Here is a 17049-nt window from a genome sequence, read left to right as displayed (position 1 = left end):
GCGGGTGTCAGTGCAGGTGCCAGGGTCGTGTTGGAGCTGCTTTGTGCAACATTCAACCAATTTATCATATGGCACGATATCAAGTTTTATCATTTTATTTTTTTCCACATTTGGTTGGATGGTACGAAAAAATATTTTTTTCAAAAGACAGAATTGTTACTAAGGCTTGATAATGTAGCCTAGATTATTTGGAACTAAAAATTCTTATTGCAAATTACTCAGCAGGCTGTTTAGGTTGTTGAAGGATACCAGTAATTATAATGGTTATTGTAATAACATTAAAAGTAGTTTTAGTGGAGAATAAACGTTGGCAGCAGCAGTGTATTTTTTATGCTTAGTATAAGTAATAATCATATAGTGTTCTTACATTTAGAATTAATGGTTTAAATATATGATAAGTGGTGTAGAGTGGTTTCTAGGGCGTGGTTGCTAGGCTGGTGGTTAGGCCTAGTATATGATACTGGAGGCTACGTGGGTCACAAAGTCCACAAAGAGCAAGATGAAATAATGTTTGGCGTGACTCATGTGCTGGCAATGGCTTGGATGTCCTAAGGACCAACAGTGTGTTGGTGGGTGATGTTGATGGCAGGGCTCGACACTAACGTCTGCCCACTTGCCCGGAGCAAGTAAACTCTTTGTTCAGGCGAGTGGGATGTCTAATTGAGTTGTCTGATGGGGCAAGTAAATCTCAGCTGCTTCATTTAAAGTCTTGTTTATGGGTGTTTTTGTTCTTACAATGTGACCCCTGTCACTCTGCCAACCCTGCTGCACAGTCAGCTGGCTGTTGAGCACAAGCCTGTTGTCAGTGATTTTAATTGATGCATTTTACTGGTTTTCATATTATTTGCTCAAATTAGCTTTTTCACCCTGTAAATTCTGTTTTTTTTTTCTTTAAAAAAGGAATCTACATGTCTTACAATCATCACCAACAAGTGACTTTATAAGTCTAAATTGAGGGAGCCTTTTAACAAGAGAGAGAGAGAGAGAGAGAGAGAGAGAGAGAGAGAGAGAGAGAGAGAGAGAGAGAGACTGCATTACAGCTGTCAGTGAATTTATGCTACAAGACACAAGCTAAGTTCCTGTCTTATTGTCAAACAGCTGATAAAAGTGAAGGAGGTTAGTTCCAAATGTAGCTAGCTTTCAGTGTATCCCTTTTGTAGAAGATTCACATTCTTCTACAAAAATACAGATATTATAGATTACATATATATTTATGAATATATATTTATGAATGGTGATTGAGATTTTTAATCCTTTGCCAGCCCTACAATGAAAGTCTCTTTATCTTTGCCACACATACCCCTTACATGTATTTCTTGTAAATACACATTGTATATAACTTGGTTCCAATAAATCATCAACATTAAAATGATCTGTATCAATAACCCAATAATTATTTGCCTGACAGTTAAGAAAAACAAAAATCAGGCATACATTTAAATACACTTATACTGCTTTCTACTGGTAGATAGACACACATCTGATGTGTGTGTGTGTGTGTGTGTGTGTGTGTGTGTGTGTGAGACAGAGAGAGACAGAGAGAGAGACAGAGAGAGAGACAAAGAGAGAGACAGAGAGAGAGAGAGAGAGAGAGAGAGAGAGAAGAAAAACACATACAGGTTTGACTTTGAGCTGAGGGTGAATGATGATGATGATTGCAGCAATGAACACTACACACACACACACACACACACACACACACACACACACACACACACACCTCCTGAAGGTCAAGCGTATACCAGTTTTGCACATCTGAGATGGAATGAATCATAATGTAGTGCGATACGTGGAACGAAGTGATGTTTAATGAAATTCCTTTTTCCATTTGGTCGGGTCTGTAAGTGCACTGGTGGCAGACTAGAGAAGCTAAACAATTCACTTGTTTGCAGTAATGGTTTCTTTGTTTCACATGAATAATTGTAGTATATGCACTGTTGATAAGTGTAAGATTATGTATGTGTGTGTGTGTGTGTTTTACATTTTTGTGGAAGAAAAGGGGCAAAAAATCATTTTGATGTGTAAATATTCATCACTCCGCTCCCTTTCAATATAAAGTAGTTTTATTTGATCAAGTATTATTTTAAAGAATAAAACAGACTTTGTGTCTCCACTGTCTGGCACGGGATTCCTTTTAGAATCTGTCCTCGGAAAGGTTGGAGCTGTAACATCCACCGGTGACAGACTTGCTGCTGTGACAGTTTATATAAAAAGAAAAGGGAATCTATTCAAACTGAGGCTGGATGTCGTCCTCTCTCCCACCACGGAGACTTCATATGACAAGAGTGCTGTATTTTCTCTTCAAAATAGAAGAGTACCGCTGTGCTTTTAGACCATTGCCATCTCCCTGTACAACCAGAAAGGACTCTCTGTGACCCCTCATCTGATCCATAACTCTACTATAACTTTACAGTATATGCTACTGTATATATGAGTAAACACACGTGAGTACAAACATCCAGGAAGAGAGGAGGTTGAGGTCCCGTCTGCCTGGCTCTCATTCGACGGTTCAGGACTTGGACTCGACAGGCCTTTTCCCCCTTGTCCTTAATGATCAATGCTGTGGGGGTCCGCCTCCAACCACCCAGGACCATGGGGCCACGCCCCACCTTCCATGTGTCACACCTAACTCACCAAATAGAGCAGTCTCATCCCCGCCTGCAGACCCCCTACTCCCCGCAGGGTCATCAGTGGCGGACCGTTGTACAGTCAAGTGCCTCTTGGCACTGATTTCTTTGGGAGCCGATATCTGGTTGACTGGGACTGATGTGGTCCGGAGGAGGTCCTGGGTCTTTTTCTACCAGAGGCACCCTGACCTGGAGCTTCTGGAGCCTCCCAAGAAGGTGGGTTACTGTCACACTCCATCACAAACCCTCGGCTGAGTCCAGAATCACTCACTGCTCACTATAGTGACTCCTCCAATGTGCAGAATTATTATACCAAAGTGGACTCAAAGTATCCCACAATCTTGAAAAGTAGTGTTCAGCCGATGGTCATTTACTAAGCACTATATCCCATCATGCATTGTGCTGAAAGGAAAATGAAAGGTGGTATCTTTATATCACAAGACTGCCGTTTCATTTAGTGGGTTATATCAGCTGTTTGGTATCTTTCAGCAACAGAAGCCCAACTTTGAAATATGGGAGAATTAGATATATATTCCTTCAAATAAAGTGTGATAAAGGAAAAATATATATATTTATTACTTTCTAATTTCTTTTCTATCTTAGTTTACTTATTTTATCAAATAAATCTTACTTTTATATTATTGTTTTGAGACTTATGTTTTTAGTTTACTTTTTTTTTAACTAAAGTTAAATACCGGTAACTTAATGCTATTCTGTTTGGCACTGATAATAGTATTAGTTATTTGATATGTATTACTCTATTGTTTTTTTGTTTGCTTATTCTTCTGTTGTAATCTTTGACCAATCTCTGCCACAAGAATTTCCCTCTGCATTAATAAAGTTCTATCTTATCTTATGATATAATAGTATTAAACCATTTATTACCATCGTTGTTGTTTGGTCACGACTGCAGACTCCTTCACTGGCACTTTACTCTTTCCACACAACATTTTATACAATAAAATCTTTACTTTTCAAAAGCTATAAAAATGGGGCCTCCAGAGCAGCGACAGGAAGTATCACATGACGAAATGTTCACTGACAGGAAAGAAAACATTCAATATGTAAAGGCTGTTAATGTGAATAGACAGAACTGAACTTCAGCCAGCAGTGACCGGCAGCAGTTCAGGTTTGGCTCGTTTTTAAAATGTGTTCCGGCTGCGGATGAAAAGGAAAACCAGTAGAAAAATATATAACGGCAAGCAAAAGCTGCTCAGTCATGATCATAAAGGTGAACACACACGAGTCCTTTAAATCTACATATATTTCTTCTTCATTTACGTCCAAATTCTCAGCATTGACATAGATTTTCTCATTAAAAATGGCGATCAGGAGGAGATTCAGGCCCCTTCGTTGTCTGGAGGGTGGCGGCGGAGTGTTCCAGATTATTTGTAGTCTCCCCACACTCCCACCGTCTTGCCGTCCCACTCTGAGGTGGACAGACACCTGACCAGGAAGTGTCCCAGGTCGTGTTTGGAGATGGCTCGTCCTTTTACCATGTTCTCCGCCGTCATGTAACTCTCCGTCAGAGGAAGGTCGCCTGGAAGGAGGGAGACACAAAACAAAAAACGTTAATACAATTTAAGAAAATGCATTAATGGTCTCTCTGCCTGCGGTTTGTTAGCTGATGAATGTGATGGCTGGTAATCACTTTGATTTTGCCTTTTTATTCTTTACTTTTGCTTCGTAATGTCTAGAGGCATCTCAAATGTTTTTTCTATTATTATTAAAGTGTGTGTAGATCACCAAAAAAGGTGCAACTTGCAATCCATGAGACCCAAATAATTGGCTAACTACAGCACTTTCACGCCAGCCACAAGTTTTCTTCCCCTTTGTTTGGAACAAAGCTCTCAGTTTCACTGCCTACTGACCTCCAATGTGAGGAGGCATGACGGCCACGTAGCTCAGCCCCGATGTCTTCAGCACCGCGTACATCCTGTCGTGGTCCTCCGTCACAGGAATCATGCGAGGCGGGACTTTGGAGCGATCCCACAGCAGGAAGGCTGCGAGGGATGAGGATAAAGATGTCAGTAATGCACCGCTCATCTGAAGCCAACAGAGGCTTAACCAAGAATTACCTCAATATATTTCAAGGTACTTTTCTTTTTTTTTTAACCCAAAGCAGCCACATAACACAAACTTTGACCACCTCATTCACTCTGTTAGGATATTTTTTTAAATATACAGTGAGTCGTACTGGACATGCAGCCAACTACTTTGCAGATCCCACGAGCCTTCATGGCATCAATGATGTTCTTGGTGCCTTCGGACATCATGGTGGTCGGGCCTGGTGAGCACAGGTCACAGATCAGATCACAGATCAGACCACAGATCAGATCACAGACTCTATAACTAAATATTCCAAAACTGTACTTGAGGTTGAGACACATTTGCTCCACTGGATTTCGTATTTAGAAGTTTACTGTAAATTAAGCATTTTCTATTATAGTGTTGCATCTGTTTATAAATAAAGTCCACCTTTTCCATACACAGTGTGTTTCAGCTTGTGTCACACTGATACGACCATGTCACATAGGACTATGTGTTGTGTTATGGCGACCTCTAGTGAGCATTTCACATTTTTACACCATTAAAAACGACTATCCTTCCCTGTGGAAGGTGAACATGCAACATACACCAGGGAGAACTTGAACAACGCAAAGGAAAATCATACAGTGACCAGAGGCTGCTAACATGGGAGAAAAGGCCAAAGCAACAGCAACTTCAAAAACACTTCGAAAACAACAAAACATGTATGAAAATCAATTAATCTAGAAATTTAAAAAAAACACAGCAAACAAAAAATGTGTAAATTAAGCAATAAAAAAATGTAGAAGCTACAAATGATTTTGTAAATCAAATTAATGCAGTTCCATTAGCATATGTCTATGGAGAAACTGCTTTTAGAAAAGATAGACAACACATGTATTTAATTATTTTCTCTTATAAAAGTTGTAATGTTGTAAGTTGTTATGCATATAAGGATAGAAATAAAGTTTTTTTAAGTTTAAGTTACCTCTTGTATCAAACTGTGGATATAGGATTTTATCGCATATTACAATAAAAAACACTTCCATTATTGAAGAAGCTGTCAAGCTCACTATCATGGGAGAGCCTGATTTAAAAAAATACAGCATACACAGAACTCAATTTTCATGTACACCTATGCCTACTGTGGAGACTTACTGAGGTCGTTCCTGGTGCCCAGGATGATAATAACAGCATCCTGGCCTTCCATGGTCTTCTTCACATCCTCTTTGTTAAGAACGTCTCCCACCACCACTCTGGAGGCCTTGTGGTCTGCAGGCAGCCTGGCAGGGTCCCGCACCAACACCGTCACATTGTATCCTAATGGAGGAAACTTGGGAATTAAACCGGTGCTCACAGGAGAACCAAGAAGATGTGGCGAGGACTACAAAGGAGCAGGGATCAGTGGCTGACAGACACTTCACACTGAAACGGTCACTTCTACCTGAAGGTTGCTGTTCAAATACAACAAAACCTCATGAACACAACTTCTTCAAACTGGAGCCATAATTTAAACTTATTTTCCAGAAGCTCCTGTAAAACCTTCAGCATCGACATGAAGGTGGTCCCACCCTGCCTGTGCAAGCAGATAGCCAGCGACTTCAACTGTCAGCTCTGTGTCACAACCTGCTGTGACTCAGCAAAATGCTGACCCCTAACGTCTAACATGACTCAACAGTTTTCTGCCCATCGGCAAGGCGGGAGAAAGGAAATGATTATGCTGCTGAATCAAATCAGTCGAACAGTAATATCATTATTTTTGGAAAAATAACGTATAGACAAATGTCGTTTCCTAAAAACGCGTCCTATTTTCGATACAACCTATTTATAAATGAGATGATGCGATGTAGATGTAAAATTTCCAAAAGTCCTACATTTGTATGGATATCTAAATACCTTATTTCCTGACTGACCACTTGTAATTTGTAAATTTTCTCATTAATATTTAATTCAGTCTAATATTTTTATTGTGTCTGTCATTGATGTCAATCGTTCGGTTGTTTATATTGTTTGTCATTTGTATGACATAAGCCATATGACATAAGCCATTTTTAATTGTGCACTAAAAGAAAATCATGTGACATGACGTGTTTGTGTAAGTCATGTGTGCGAGTGTGTCGGTCTGTTATTGAAGAGCTACGCGACATTAATAATGGAGCTAACAGTGTGGAGTTATGAATAAAGAGTAGGCGGCTCCTGGTCCGGTCTGTTCTCACCTGCGGCCACCGCCTGCGGAAGGGTCACCAGCCCGGTCATTCCCGTGGCTCCAAATATCGCGACGTTTGTGACGGTGTCCGACATTATTCGTATGAAGCGACTTACACGACACAGTAACAACTTGTCGGTTAAACTGTCCGTTGTGGAAGACGCTTTCACTTATGAAGTCACATCGGACATGTGTGGGAACGCCCCTGTCACGTGACAGGTCGAGAGGCGCTTACAGCGCTGAGACTCCGCCTCCGACACGCCGCCTTAAAGGAGCACTGCTGCTCAGGTGTTCTACCACTGTTGGTACCACTGAAGAAGAAGTACTCAGTAGGTGTCACAAGTAGGCCTGCACACTCTCTACTCAAGTGAAGTACAGATAGTTGTGTTCAAAAATACTATGGTAAAAGTAGAAGTACTGACTCAACTTTTTCACTTTACAAATAAAAGTTACTTGCTTATAAAAATATAGTGCCAAAAGCATTCATTATGCAGAATAGACTCAGGTGCAAGTGTGTTTAGACCTTTATCATGATCAGAAGAATTCATAAGTCACCATTGTACAACTAAAGGCAGTGGCGTCAGATCAATTTAATTACCTTACATCAATAGCAGCATGACAATTAGTGTGTCCTGAGTCCTGACCATAGTTGCCCAAAAGATCCATAGACCCATATAGAAGACATTACTGGTTTAATGGAATGGATGGCTAAGTGTAAGATTGGCAACCTATATTTTGATGAACTTGCAAATGGCACACAATTCTAAGAGTTGCATCTTGAGTTTTCTCTCAGCTTCTATGTGGGTGACGTGCTCTATAAATTAACTCAAGTTGAATTGCATCTGAATTTCTTTTCCCTGTGTTTGGAGAGTTTTAGCGACTTTACAGGTGTTCACAAGCTACAGTTATTTATGGGGGTAACTGGATTCAGCATTATGTACATTTGACTACATTTAGAGAAAACAGTAATGTTTTATTTTAAGCACCAATAATTTCCTATTTTAACTCGTGGCCTAAATAAAAAAGTCTGATTAACAGTTCAAGATGACCAAGTGTTTTAAAACAGATAAGATTTCTTAATTTCAAGTAATTGGATTGATAGAAATGACTAGTTTTGTTATTGGCTAGATAGCCGGAGCCCCGCCCACTTCTTCTTCGTGGAACGGGAAAAGGGGTAGATCTACAGTCTGTGCGGCGATATTAATTAGTTAGTTAACTAGTTAGTTAGTTAGCCGGTAGTCCTTACTCCACTTTAACGACAATGCCTAAGGTATGTTAAACTGTCATGACGTCATTAGCCACTGAAACCTCATTATTCGCCTGACTTTTTATCACGTTTGAAACTAACGTCAGCCGTTAAGCTAACGTTAGCTTAACGGCTAGCGTTTGAGAACACGGTTAAAATATAGCCTAACATTATTTAAAACAATAAATAAAAAAAAATTTCGCCATTAAACCACACGTGTTGCTGAATGACGACGTAAACACGGCGTCTTGTGGCTTCTTGCTAAAAATTGACACAGACAGTCTCCCCCCCCCCCCCCCTCTCCCCCCTCTCTCTCCCCCCCCCCCCCCCCCCCCTCTCTCTCTCTCTCTCTCTCTCTCTCTCTCTCTCTGCGCGCCGCACTAATGCTGATTTTTCTCGCCAGCATCACCAGCGGAGAGGAAGAAGAGGCGGAGGAGGAGGAGGAAGGAGAGGTTGTGTCAGGTGGAAACGGGGACCTCTATGGATATCATCATCACCCTCCGCCGGCTCGCATCCTCAGCTCCCACCGCATCTCCCGGCCCGCGGCCACCGCTGCAGGCACACAGCAGCAGCGCCCCTTTTATGCGCCAAGGCGTCGCGTTTCCAGGGAGGAGAGTCTCCGGGCAGCTGCTGTAACCAAGCCGGCGAACAGCTTCTTCCTGTAATACGGACACATCGAGGGGAGACCCTGCTGGAATAAAAGCGGAGCGTCCGTTTCCTCCATTGATAAAGCGCTCTCCTCATCGATGCAGCCGAACGACGTCTTGGTGTAAGAGGAGGACAAAACCGATCCCAAAATATCCTGACACTGAAGCTGAAGGTAAGGCCGATAGAAGGACGACGAGATGAGTCCTTTCTCCACGGGATGTCGTTTTATTCTGTCATTCCCGGTTTGAAAGCAAGGAGTCGAGGTGCTCCGTGTTTTTTTATTTTTTTTTGCAGGGACGCCGGCCTGCATTTTGGGTGCAGGGTACCGCAGTGATCCGGCGGGGGGACGCACGGTTTCATGTCCCTTTTTCCAACAACATGTGCTCCATGATGCATGCCTGGAGAAGTGTTAATGACGCCTGCCACAGCTGGCCGACTCATTTGAAAGGATAAATGGGATGAGAAGTAGCAGAATAGCGGCCTAGTGTATGGGATGCGGTGTGTTGTTGCACGTTTTACCGGATCAGTTTATATCATTTTTCTTTATAACCGATAACTTTAAATTGTAGGCTGTGTCGGGATTTGTGGCATTTCGGCCAGTTGCAATGCAAATAGCAGCAGAACTTCCCGAGTGATGCATCTCTGCAGAAATCCTGTATATTCCTGCAGGAAGTTAGAGTGTCTCTGGTTGTGTGACCTGACGTTACTTTGGCATTTCTGCCCCTTGTGGTATCGGTTATTCCTGAATTGTTGCTGTCCTGTTGGGGATGATTTCATTCATACCATTCTTACCCTTTAGTGAGACAAGGACGACAGCAGCTTGCTTTAGCAACACGAGAAGAAGCAGATGCACTGGAGCCTGTCGAAGCCTTAATGTGGTGTATTTTGATCACCTCTGCAGTGAAAAGTGGCTATAATTAGTGATTCATTGAGGCTGTCATTGGCTGTTTAATGTGTTTGCTATTTGTAGTAAATCTCTAGAGCTAAGCAGGGAGCTAATACAGAGGTGTGTGCAGGCAGGTGTGGGTTAGTTGATTAGCTTGGTGCAAGGTGTGTGTGTGTGTGTGTGTGTGTGTGTGTGTGTGTGTGTGTGTGTGTGTGTGTGTGTGTGTGGCATTTGAGGGGGTGAAGAGGAAAGAAAAGAATCATACCGGCAATGTCTTCTATTTAAAGGCAGTCACAACAAGGACATGTAGTCACTGTCATTCATTTAATTTCATCCAGTAATGTCATTAAATGCAATAGCAAAACAACCAACGACCCTGCTCGTATCTATACTGACATTTATAGAGCCAGTTTGATCCCCTCACCTTGATATTCTGGTACATAAAAGACCAGTGTTTTTAATGACATTATTGTACTTTATGGATGTTAAGGTACTGTGGTGTCACTATTCATCTTATGTCATACACCTACAGCGGTTGCAGTGTGTGATACTCAGTTAACCATATACTGTATTGCACTTTATGATACATTTGGTTGAGTATCACAAATAATAATATAATACAAAAATAAATATACATTATATACATTGACCGCTTGTCCTCATAAGTGTAAAAAAAACCCATGTTGCTTGTGGATCATATGTTACTGACATATTTTTACTTAAATTGACTACATCTCATTTTACCACATCATTCAAATTTTAGGGTATAGTAATTACAGTAACTTATAGTTTTAATATACTTTATACTGTAACGACACACATATAAATATATGTATGTGTATATATATATATATGTGTGTGTATGTATGTTGTCATATTGTCAGCCCCGTCTATGTCTGGATGACCGACATCCTCTCTGCTGCTCCGTTGTTTATCAGACCACAAGGTGACTGTTTTCATTAAGACTCGTGGTCTCTGCCGACTCAGAACTGGGCGTCGGCTGCTGCTGGGCTCACAGATGTTGTTTCACTTTGCTGAGGTGAAGTGAGTGGAAGTGACTCAGTGCTGTGTGTAAAGTGCGTACTGCGTGACGTCACGATGAAGCACCCAGTGTGACTGTGTGAAAGAGAGAGAGAGAGAGAGAGAGAGAGAGAGAGAGAGAGTAAAGTGCTGCATCCCTGTAAGAACCGTCTAGCTTTCAGATATTTTTGTAAAGTGAGATGGTTCAGGGTAAAGTTTAGGGTCCTTATGCTGTTATGTTATCTGATGTTCCATGGTGGAGGTTAGCATTCATGTCACCTATAGATGTTGTGATCTGCGTGTGTGTGTATGTATGTGTGTGTGTGTGTGATAAATAAGGGGGACGTACACTGAGGGGTTGGTCCCCATTAAGCCTTTAGAGAATGAGAGACACAGAGCTGCTGCCACTGACTGATTAACACTGGCAGCTGTCTCTCTCTTTCCTTCTCTCTCTTTCTCCATCTTTCTAGTGATATGTCCCCCGACTCTTTCTCACTCCTTTGATTTGAGCTTTTCTCTTTCTCTTTTTCACTCTATTTTCTTTAGTCTTTAGTCTCTCTCTATCTCTCTTGATTATGCTGGCCCCTCTCACTCAAATCTCACCTCAATCAAAAGAGAGGGACAGTCAGAAACTATTCATGGGATTTGTCGACAATACTTTTTAGGCTAGGTGTCTGATGCATAGCTGTCATCACCGTCAACAGTATTGATACCATCACTAGTGCTTTATTGCAGTCTAAATGCTTGCTGTACACAAGCTCTGTCTCAAGTTTGTGTTTTGTCAGTCAGTGACATCCAGTGTTGTAAAATCCACCCTGATGAGTCTTGGGGCAAAACAAATGTGTCCTTTAAAGTAGAGAGACAGGAAGGGCTTGTAAAGAGTGGATCTGGGCCCACTTAGTAGTTTGAGGTTAGCACAAGATCAGAAAATACAATGACGTGCATGTAATTCTGTCGCAAGTCCTATTATTTTACGTTTCTAGATTGGATTTGACCTCTGAGACTGAATGGATTTTACCTCTGAGACTAAATGTGCAAATTCTTTAAATATTAACTAAACAAATATTAATCCAAATGAGGCCAAAAGGCCCCTTTTTCGGTTCATCCTGCCAGATAGACACAGTCCCGCTTTGGATTGAGGGTCTTTGGCCACTGAACTCACCAGTGTTGGCCACTGAACGGCCTCACTGCAGCATTTGGGGGTTAAGTGCTTGTTTCAAGGGCGCCTGATGTTTGGCGTTCCGTGTACTGAAAAGATTAGAGTATTGTCACTGTTTGGTAGTATGGAGGCAGCATGCCAAATGCTAATAGCTAAAACACAAGTTGTGTTGGCCAGACAGAGAGGATTGGAGGTTAGGACAGAGGGACGAGTAGACGGAGAGGACAGTTGGAAAAGTATGAAGGATAATAAAAGGAGAAGGGGGGGGGGGAGGCTTTCATTATTAATGGTGATATAGTTTGGTTACCAACGGCAACAGCATAGGTTGGGAGTGAGGGCAATAATAACACTGAGTGGTTTAGAGGAGAAAGCCCCCCCCCCCCCCCACACACACACACACACACACACACACACACACACACAGACATGCATACACACCATAGTGCTGACACTACTAGGGAATTGACTGAATAGTAAATCAATAGAACATTAATCCACCATATTGATTATCGATTCATTGTGTACCTCATTTATCAAACAAAAATGGCAAACATTAAGCATCGGGACCAACATAGATCTGGTTTTGGCTTTTTTTAGAGACTTGGGGGGGGGGGGGTAGGGGGAGCCAGCAGGTCAATATGCCACTTAGAAGTGGTGTACATCATCTGAAAGCTGGGAACCTGAAGATTAACATGAGAGGCAGCTCAGTGTGTGTCAAGTGTGTGCATGTTCGACATGAAACAGAATTAATTAACTCGTTAATAACTTGAAATATATTGTGAAAGGACACTATATGATAACCATCCCTGTGTTCTAATATGTTTCAAAGTTGATCCCATTTATTACACAGATTTGGTGCTTAATTTAACAATTCTTTACCACTTGATAAAATTAATCAAAAGTCATTGTGCATGCAAGAATGCATTTCTTTTGCCCAAATCTGATTAAGACAGAGGTTCTATGGTTACCCATGATTCTCCCCTTTAGAGACCTGCCCACTGTCCCTTTACAGACAGTCCCAGTCTATGCTTAAGACTCACGTGTACCTTTGAAACCCATTTTCATTCCTAAATCTTGAAGTGAGAGGGATCACTTTGAAAGTCGCCATAGCAGTTTTCCCTCGCCAAAGTTCAATCAAAAAAAAAAACATTTGACGACATGACATTGGCCTCTGGGAAAACGGAATGGACATTTTCCACAATTTTCTTATGTAAACAATCAATCGTCTAAATGAAAGATTAATGGATAATGGCAAATATGCACATGTAAAATCATGCTGTGTGATTATTTTGCTGTAAGGCTATGCAATTCCACATGAGAACATTTATCAGCACACACCTGAAAGGCTGAAAGAGCAATGATGGAGCCGAAGTGCTGCAGACAGACACAAACCACCATGTAGATCATTTCTTTAGACGCTGTCCCATAAAGCACGGTGAGATTTGGGTTCGGGTCCACCGGGAGAACAATCATCTCTGGTGCCCGTTAACCAAGAAAGCATTCAGCAGATTCATGAATAGTTATTAGTTGCAGCCCTGAAACAGATGATGAGCAGGAAAGTAAACTGTCATGTCCCACCAAACTCAGTTTCCCAGGTGACTTATCCAAGTTTTGTCTGATGAACAGTCCAAAACCCAAATATATTTTAGTTTACCACTTACAATATTGAGTCCGATGTGTGCGTGTGTATTTCTCCACTGTGTTTTAGATCACACACACACACACACACACACACACACACACACACACACACACACACACACACACACACACACACACACACACACACACACACACACACACACACACAGGTGAATCCTCCTCTCTCTTCCAGCTCCATGGAGAGATCAGAGAGGCTGCTGCTGTTCAAACGTTTCATCCTTCAGTGTTGGAACAGCAGACTCTACTGACTGACATGAACTCTCTAACCCCGTGGAGTCCAACAGGACAAACCTCAGCACCAGAACAAGACCCCTTTCCAGTCTGGGAAAGCACAAAAATATCCAGGAACGACATTTTCCTGTGTTTGCGAAATCGTTTTCCTACTTTTTCCTACATAAAGACGGCAGCGACCTTGTAGTTTGTACCACGGACAGTCTCTGGTTTACATTAATGTGTGCCTCAAAATTCAAGCAGCAATGAGACAGAACCATTAGCAGCCTGCTCTACCAACTCTATTTGATCAGCAACCATAATATGGAGTCACCAGAAAACACACCAGATCCTTGTTAACACGGTGGGGAAACCTGGCTAACAACAACTTATTCACTAACTGAATCAAAGGTTTAACTTTCATGGAATCATTTATTTACACAGAAATTATCCCTGAGCTATAAAACACAATCAAACAAACTATTGGAGATTTAGATATTTCTCATATGTACCCTACAGATATGCTACTATGGTTTGTTTGGGGGTTTTTTTTCACTATCAGACGACTTCAAGTGTTGTTTTTGATGTTGTGCATATTTTTCTTATTTTTATACAAGAACAACAATTCTGCATCTTATTTTTTGCTGGGTATCGGTATCGAGTTTGAAATCCTTTATCTTGACAACCCTAACATCAAAACAGCAAAAGTTTAAATTCACTGACAAGAACTTTCTTAGGTGTATTTGATTCATGAGCAGTATTGGATAGAGGAAATGAAAGCATTCAACTGCAGATTTAACTCCCATCATTTCAGTGCGGCTTTGTGGTTGTAGATGTTGATGACCGATTAACTTCCCATACAGGCAGCAGTAAGAACAGCAGCATGACTCAGCACTTGGCTTTGGACACGGTAGTCAGGACAGATACTACCGTGTGTTTACAGGCTTTTTTGCAGCCTTTATGGAAGTGAGTTTTGCCTACAGGGTATTTGTGTAAAACAGTCTGATGATGAATGAGGAAATGCAACTTAAAGGCACAATCTTCTGTGGCAAACTGTGCCTTTTTGGACTACTTGTCTCTTGCCATATGATATGATTCTGAATTAGCGTCCCATGGGAGACATTGGAAGGGGCGTGACTTAGCCTCTCTATTCTTGTCGTTGAATCATGATCATGTTATCTGAATACAGATAAAGTCCTTCTAATCTCAATGTGTGGTTTGTCTTTGTCTCCACCATCTGAGATGACCTGCAGGCTGTGTTCACTGTTCAGTCAAATCATGAAGCATCTCACTGCTGCTGTTACTTATAGAGCAGAAAATGGATAGCCAGGAGTGTGTGTGTGTGTGTGTGTGTGTGTGTGTGTGTGTGTGGGATTGTCAGACATAATGTCAACTTTCTTGCCTGGGGCTGCTTCCTCAACAGCTGAGTCTGATTATTAGAATAAAGGTGATAACGCACACACACTCACACACACACACACACACACACACACACACACACACACACACACACACACACACACACACACACACACACAGAGAGCAGTCCTGCGGCCTGTGAGTATGATTGATTGAGAGACATCAGGTGTTTGAGGTTAGGCAAGGATCACAGCGAGAACAGAGCACGCACACACACACACACACACACACACACACACACACACACACACACACACACACACACACACACACACACACACACACACACACACACACACAGCTCTGACATGAGAGTGAGACCACTTGACCAATGGAGACTTGCTGTTGTCATCATTACGTCTCCTATCATGTCTCACAATTATAATACACACCTCTTATATTTCCTATTCTTCTAATGCCTCTACTACGAGTCTGACTCTCTATTAGCAACACAGTAATATTCATTTTACAGTCTGGTGACAGCTGAGACAGCAATATTTTATTTAAGGAACAACATGGTTAAAATTATCAGTAGGCCTGTCACAATAGCTACTTATGTTGGCCAGAAATAATTGCGATAAATTATATTATTGTCATTTAAAATACATAAGACCATTCAATGTCACTGATCTAGTGATAATAAAAGCATAATAATTCAAGTACACCAATTCAATAATTGTCAATTATATTCTGACATTGGAAAGTGAACAAGTATAAAAATATTCTAAATAAAATAAAACCACAGAACCAAACTTGAATTGGTTCTCCTTGTCGGGAAGGGAAATGCTGGTGAATGATTTTGCCACATGGAGAATATGGAGGCAAAATGTATAGAGATTTGGAGAGACGCGGTCAGCTGCCACTCATTTGAGATCAAATAAACCAAGTTATGGTCTGATACTACCAGTTTAGCTGCAGGTTGATTTTCAAAGCAGATGATGTTTCAGTGATGTTTAAGAGGAAATGGTTTTACTGTCAGTCCCTCGTCATCAAAGAACAATCATATAGAAAAAATCAAATGAAAATACCAGTACTGGGACAAAATGTAGCAGATGAACTAATTATGACAAAAGACACAAGGCGTCCTTTGTACTTAATCCATTGCAGACCAGTCGACTGTACTTAAGTAGCTATACAACAATATAAATACTCAATTAGAAGTAAGACCAGCACTCACAATTGTTATATAGAGGATACAAAGAGGATAAAGTGAGCTCTTCCGTAAAATGAAAAACACTTTCGGACACGACGTCATTTTCTCTGCTCCACAATGCTGCACAATTAAAATGTGCCAGTCAGATCAATGGCGACTGGTGGACCGTCCATAATAAATCCAGACATAATTTAATGTAATGTAATTCATACGAGCTATTATGTAGAGTGAAGTTCCCCTGGTAAGCAGTGGTGCTATGTCTAGGGCTATTATTGTGAAAGAAGCGGTATACGCTGCCGCTGTTAATGTGGACACAATCATTTCCCCCAAATAAATAAATATATGTCTCGGTGGATGAATTGGATCAAACTCTGGACTTTCACCTGGGAGATTGAGGTTTGACTCCTGTAGGAAGCCTGTTTTTACACTTTCAGTTGCTGTTTGGTTAGATTCAGACAAAAAAGATACTTGGTTAGGTTAGGAAAAATAAACATATACACATCCAGTTTCTGTGCCTGGGTCAGGTGGAAATGGCAGGATAGCCTACAGACTCCTGCGTGCTTGTCTCTGCCATTTTATAGACCCAGGTGTAAATATTCTGCCCTGATGCAAATAGTATCGTTGGCACCTGCGGCACAAAATTGTGAAGAATCTTGAAAAAAAAAAATGTTTCTGTCAGTGTAAAACTGATTTAATTGTTTTCTTTACTCTATGGCACAGTGAGAATAGCAACTTTACATAATTACAAACAAGCTGTCATTAGATGAATTCTGTTGAACTATTAA

At 41.2% G+C, this 17049-nt stretch overlaps 2 protein-coding genes across 3 annotated transcripts in view; one reads left to right on the top strand and one right to left on the bottom strand.

The window, feature by feature from the left end:
• Positions 1-3541: 3541 nt before the first annotated feature.
• Positions 3542-7031, bottom strand: blvrb (biliverdin reductase B). The gene is made up of 5 exons (XM_084019339.1): positions 6872-7031; positions 5814-5975; positions 4825-4914; positions 4499-4630; positions 3542-4167 (listed from the first exon to the last, which is right to left on the bottom strand). The coding sequence occupies exons 1-5, from the start codon at positions 6954-6956 to the stop codon at positions 4013-4015; spliced, it is 624 nt and encodes a 207-aa protein (XP_083875465.1). The 5' UTR covers positions 6957-7031; the 3' UTR covers positions 3542-4012.
• A 1531-nt stretch (positions 7032-8562) lies between these two features.
• Positions 8563-17049, top strand: part of sptbn4b (spectrin, beta, non-erythrocytic 4b) — a 64906-nt gene continuing 56419 nt past the window's right edge. The window contains exon 1 of one of the 2 annotated variants that reach the window (XM_084018937.1): positions 8563-8927. The gene's annotated coding sequence lies outside the window, so the exon portion shown is untranslated. The remainder of the gene's footprint in view (positions 8928-17049) is intronic. The other variant, XM_084018938.1, reaches the window with a different exon arrangement.

Source organism: Eutrigla gurnardus (assembly GCF_963514095.1).
Source record: "Eutrigla gurnardus genome assembly, chromosome: 10".
NCBI classification, from domain to species: Eukaryota; Metazoa; Chordata; class Actinopteri; order Perciformes; family Triglidae; genus Eutrigla; species Eutrigla gurnardus.
The sequence above is the reverse complement of the archived record's forward strand: the minus strand, read 5'-3'. Positions and strand labels throughout refer to the sequence as shown.